The sequence below is a fragment of the Leptopilina heterotoma genome, unplaced genomic scaffold, assembly GCF_015476425.1.
Source record: "Leptopilina heterotoma isolate Lh14 unplaced genomic scaffold, ASM1547642v1 Lhet_46, whole genome shotgun sequence".
In the NCBI taxonomy this organism is placed as follows: Eukaryota; Metazoa; Arthropoda; class Insecta; order Hymenoptera; family Figitidae; genus Leptopilina; species Leptopilina heterotoma.
Window position 1 is genome coordinate 389,790 of NW_025111092.1, and position 6,000 is coordinate 395,789.

Sequence of the window (6,000 nt, forward strand, 5' to 3'; positions counted from 1 at the left end):
TACTATTAATTATTATTGACTATTATCAATTAAATATTTATTCGAATCAAATCATATTTATTGGAGTAAATTAATTGGTATTTGATTCTAATACTGAAATTATTGGTTCAAATACCATTTAATTGCTTTTAATAAATATTATTTGATTCAAGTAAATATTTAATTGATATTTAAATTAATTAATTTTTTTTCAGTGTAAAGTAAATAATTACTGAAAGTAAAAATTTACGTTGAAAAAACGTTGGTATCTTCAGTTTCATAAAAACTTTGAAAACTCGTATAATTAGCCAAAGTTCAAAAATTTTTTTCTGCAACATTAAACAATTCTTTTGCAATATTATAAAAACATGCCTTTACTCAACTCAATTTTTTAATGGTAAATACATGTAAAAAAAATTTTATTTCGAACGTACATTAACTGTATGTAACTGTTAGAAATTCAATGGTCATATTTTCGACCACTTTTCTCTTTAAATATTTAATAAATTGAGCTGAAATTTTGTAAGAAAGTCTAAAATATAATAAAGAAGGGCAGTGATGTGCGAAAGTTTTTATAATTTAAAAATAAATTATAATAAAACACTTTGAAATCGGTAAAAAAGAAAAATTGATTAGAAGTGACTGTGACAACTGATGATTTTAAAGTAATATGTAATAGTTAATTTTAAAGATATTTAAAATTTTGCACATCACTGCCCTTGTTTATTATTATATATGACTTTCATACAAAATTTTAGCTCAATTTATTAAATATTCAAAGAAAAAAGTAGTCGAAAAAATTACTATTGAGAACCTAACAATCATATGCTGTTAATAGAAAAAAATTAATTTGAAACTTAAATTTTAAGAAATAGAAGTCTATACTAATAATTTAATACGTAAATTTAAAATAAGTATTCTTTATATAACACAAATATAATTTATAATTGTTTTTATTTTCGTAGATGCCTCGACAAGCTAAAGTTGACGTTTCGGAAGCTGTTGATGCTATTTGCATTTATGGAGATGAATTGAGATGTGAAAAATTACCACCATATACAAATGAGTTCTACACGAAAGTTTCAGCTTGTTTACAGAATAAATGGACTCGACATGACGTTTATATAAATTTGAGAGAAAATAGAAGACAATTGCGGACGAAGGTTTTTGAAAAATTGGGGATAGAAAACATCTATGAGAAAAGAGAATTGTGCACTGATTCGTTAGAACCCAGTGATGATCCATCGGAACCGGATGAAAAGTCAAATGAAAATTTAAATGGTTCATCATTGTTCTCTACGCCATTGTTAGATGGAGAAGAATTTTTCGACTTCGTGATTCAGAAGGAAATCTGGAATAAAATCCAGCCTGTCGAAAAAAATTATAATGGTCGAGTAGTGTTGGTACTTCCTCCCGGAGTATGGTCCGATGTAATAGCTGACGAGTTTTGGAAACAGTATAGAATGCCATGTGCATTTTCCTTCAAAAAACATTTTGTTTCTCAAACATCTGAGAATACTAATACACCATTTATTACTATTGTTGGAAAATGCAAAAGCAATAAGTGCAACAATAATTTCTTTGCTGTCGCTAAATCGAAACCGATTGAGAATTCCGATTTATGGCTCCAAGTTAAGTGTATCGATACACGATTAGTACAACACGAGGAAGTTAAACGACAGTTACGGTTCGAAAAAAGAAAGGCTATAGGCCAAATTGTTTTAAAGCATGGCGCAGCTAACACCCGTCGACAAATTGCTTTAGAGATGCAGAACATTGGTGACTTTCCAGCTCCAAATCTTTATAAGAATGAAGTATTAAGGAAAGTTTTGCAGGAGCTAAGAGATAAGGAATTAAACATCAATCCTAAAGACGGTACTGATCCCATAACTATTTTATTGAAATTGCAAAACAGGACTCCTTATTTCGGATCAATTAAACACATATCTGCAAGTAAATTTCAGTTACAATATCTCATTCCAGAGCAAATCTTTGTTTTTAAAGAATACAACCGTCTTTCTGGAGATGCATCAACAGTTTGTGTAGACGCTACAAGTAGCCTGGTTACAAAAATAGACTTGCCTGACAATATTACGTCGCCAACGATTTTTTATTATCGAATTGTGATAAACTTCAATAATATAACGCTTAGTGTGGGTCAAATGCTTTCAGCTGCTCAGGATACAGTTAATATTGCATACTGGTTACTGAACTGGGTAAAGTGTATGAAAACTGTTCCTAGGGAAGCTGTGAGCGACTATTCAAAAGCGTTATTGGGAGCAATGATGTTATCTTTCAATACTATGACACTCAAAGCATACATAACAAAATGTTTTGAATTTGCAACATCAGAAAAAAATAATAAGCAGAGGGATATAAAAACATATATTCGAGTTGATGTGGCACATCTTATCCAAATATTCTGTCGGCTAAAGTGTTTTACTAAGTGCAGTAAAGCAGTCAAGGACTTTCTCATACAATGTGTAGCATTGATGATATCTTGCGATGATTTCGATCAATTCCAAGATATTTTGCTTTGCACATTTATCGTATCGATTCATCAGTACGATGGGAATTGTTTAAAAAGTACTGCACATTCTCCAGCTAAAACTGCAAGACTGAAGCTCTTAAACATAATGTCAACGGAAGAACATCGAGCGTTCAAACTCATTCCAGACGAAAAAAGTGAGGAATTCCAACAGAGTTCGAAAAAGCTTATTGCCTCTGGACTTGATCCAAATAATCCCCAGTGTTTTATTCATCAACAGGCGGACGTAGATGCCAATATTTTAATGTGGTTAACAAATTTGAAAGAAAAAGCTGAAGTTGACAAAAACAAAAAACACGAAGAGGCCAATGCTTATTATATGCCGAAATTTTTCAACCATATTTTCGAGTTATCCAAAGAGTTTCCGTTGTGGACATCGGTAAATAGGAAGGATTTTTCATCTCCTTATATTCGACCCACGAGCTGTTATGTCGAAAGTGCCTTCAGTGAACTCAAGAACAACGTTTTAAATAATGTCCATGGAGCAATTCGTTGTGACAAATTTTTTAAATTCGACTTCGGATCATCGAAAGCACAATGCTTAATTGCAGCAGCAGAAATTGCAAAAATTCAGATGGGAACCTCATTGCTTGATCTTAATACTCAAAAAACAGAATTAACAACAATAGAAATACAAAATGAAGAAAATGTCACCGTCAACTCTCCAGTACATGAAGATAACAAAGAACTTGAAAGAAATGTCACCATAAACTCATCAGTACATGAAGATAACGAAGAACTTGAAAGAAATTTCACCATAAACTCATCAGTACATGAAGATAACGAAGAACTTGAAAAAAATGTCACCGTAGACTCACAAATACATGAAAATAACAAAGAACTTGAAAGAATAGTCACCATAAACTCATCAGTACATGAAGATAACGAAGAACTTGGAGGAAATGTCACCGTAAACTCACCAGTACATGAAGATAACGAAGAAATTGAAAGTTTTGATGAAAATTTCACTTTTCTTCCAAAGCATCAAAGTACGGCTCTTGATCTGGAAATCGATGTTGCAACAAATATTCCAGTTGAAATAGTAAATAAAGATTTGTTTGCTTTTGAAAATTGGAAAAATAAGGCAGTTGAGGAAAAGCAAACATCTGATTTTGAAATTGTTGTCACTGACTTAAAATTGGCCAAAACTTTAGATCAAAAGCATTCTATAAAAGGAGAAGTAGATACTGCAGAGAAAGAACCGTTGAAGTTTATGGAACCAAGCGCTGTAATTGTCAAGGAATCAAAAATTGATAAAATAATAGAGCAAAAAGTGTCAAAGAAAAGGAAGATAGAAATTAAAGAAAGGAAACCCTCGAAGTTCTTCAGAAAATGTCCTAACATAATGTTAACACAAAATGCAGCTATCGCTGCTGCAAAAATAAACATTAAAAAACCTTTATTGCTTAATGGCAATAAGTTTTCACAACCAATCATCTTTAATCAGAAGAAATTTATGATTTTAAACACATGTGCATTTGATTCAATTATACAAATAATAACATGTGCAGCAATTGATAATCCACATTACTTAAGGAACATTGAACAATCATTGAATGAGACATTCGGATTTGTTTTAGTATTTCTCGAATATGGAGCAGTAAATCATGTTTATGGTTTGAGATGTTGCATATTGAAGGATTTCCAGGCAAGTTCAGAAAAACAAAGTAAATTAATGTTAAAATTTAAAGAAATGCCACGTATGTTACAAACAATAAATTGTTTCTGTAATGTAACGGAAATGTGAGAATTCCTTATGCGATCTGAACCCAGCATCTACCTGACAATGTTTTATACATGTGGTCATTGCAAGATTGAAGAAATCCCTTCCATCTATATAAATCACAGAATTATTGAACAAGAAGGATTTAAAAATCTGCAAAATGCTATTATCACCCACACAGAAAGAAATCCTTCCCTCTGCCAAAAAGACAATTGCGGATTCAACATTTCTACTAGATTAACAATAAATGCTCATGTCTTCATCGAATTGGATGCAAGAGCAACCAAAGACATTACTAAATCATTGACTTGCAAGATGGAAGATTTGCCTCTACAGATAAACTTGCAGGGAACAATTCTAAGGTTCGTTTTACTTATAATCACCCTATGTATATAGAAAAATAATTACCCAGGTCATTAAAACATTTTCTAATAATTTCCTAAACAAAGTAAATCTGTAATTTTCATATAATGAAATTATTTCATTTTTAAAATACAATACCTGGAATATAATAAAAATTTATAATCTTTATATACATAATTATATTTTCTTTTAGGCTAGGAGGAGTTATAACACATCATGAAGATCACTATATGGCAAGATGCAAAAGATTAAATGGTAGGTGGGAATTATATAACGACTGTAGTACAAAAGTAACTTATTGCGACAGAAAAGGAGCAGAATTGCCAGCAGCAGCAATTTATATTAAAAGCGAACAATAATGATTTAATAAATAATTAATACACTGAAAAAAGTTGTCAAGCCCAGAAAAATATAGGCACACCAGTAGTGTTCGCTTATATTACATTATTACATTTGATTATATTTTATATAAAAATATAAGTACACTCCAACGCCGGTTCAGCGGACTGTGTTGGGAAGTCTACCATTAAAGTTCGCAATATTTTTACAACATATAAAATTATATTTCAATGTTAATGTACAGTTCCTTAAAGTATATATTTAAAAAATTGTTTGCAATACAAATTCAGTAAGAATTAAAGCAATCGACAAATTCTTACTATAAAGTATTATAATGTTAATGCATATTTACTGAAAAATATACTTATAAAACAAAACTGGTGATATTACCATAAGAGAAACATTAAAGAACATAAGGAAATATTTACAAAACTTCATTTTTTAACGCTCAAATTAGCTAAACTAGATAAATATAATTAAAATATGGCTTTCTAATAACTTGATTACAATAAGGTACATATATTGTAATGTTAATGTATATTTACTAAATTTAATTTTAACTAAATTTTTGTTTAAATAATTTAATAGCATATACAAAACAACTTTATTATGAACATCGACTCTATACTATAAAAATGTTTAGAATTCGTAGAAGGATAACAATGTAAAACTAAAATTGACCAAAAAGCAATTAGAATTAAAATTACCTATAATTAAAAATAGTAATATTTCATTGTGAGTTATACTAACAATAAAGATAATATTGTTTTATAAAGTGAGAATAGATACAAAAAATGATAGGATCAGAATATACTTAGAATAAAATATAATTTAAATTACAAAAATTATATGCCATTCATCATAGGATATAAGCTATTACGAATAAATTATTTAAATAAATATTCATTACAAAAAATACATTATTCTTTTCCAAAAAATCATAAATAGAAATCATCAGCATAAGCCAAGAATTAGAGAGAAAAAAGAATTTTTTATGCACAACAATTTTAAAAATAGCACTCAGGAAAATAATTTTTTTTTGAAAAAA

General features: G+C 29.5%; 1 protein-coding gene across 1 annotated transcript; it reads left to right on the forward strand.

The window, feature by feature from the left end:
* Positions 1 to 4,185: 4,185 nt before the first annotated feature.
* On the forward strand, positions 4,186 to 4,977 carry LOC122507306. Its single transcript, XM_043619931.1, has 2 exons — positions 4,186 to 4,612; positions 4,807 to 4,977. The coding sequence occupies exons 1-2, from the start codon at positions 4,284 to 4,286 to the stop codon at positions 4,970 to 4,972; spliced, it is 495 nt and encodes a 164-aa protein (XP_043475866.1). The 5' UTR covers positions 4,186 to 4,283; the 3' UTR covers positions 4,973 to 4,977.
* The last annotated feature ends 1,023 nt before the right edge of the window (positions 4,978 to 6,000 follow it).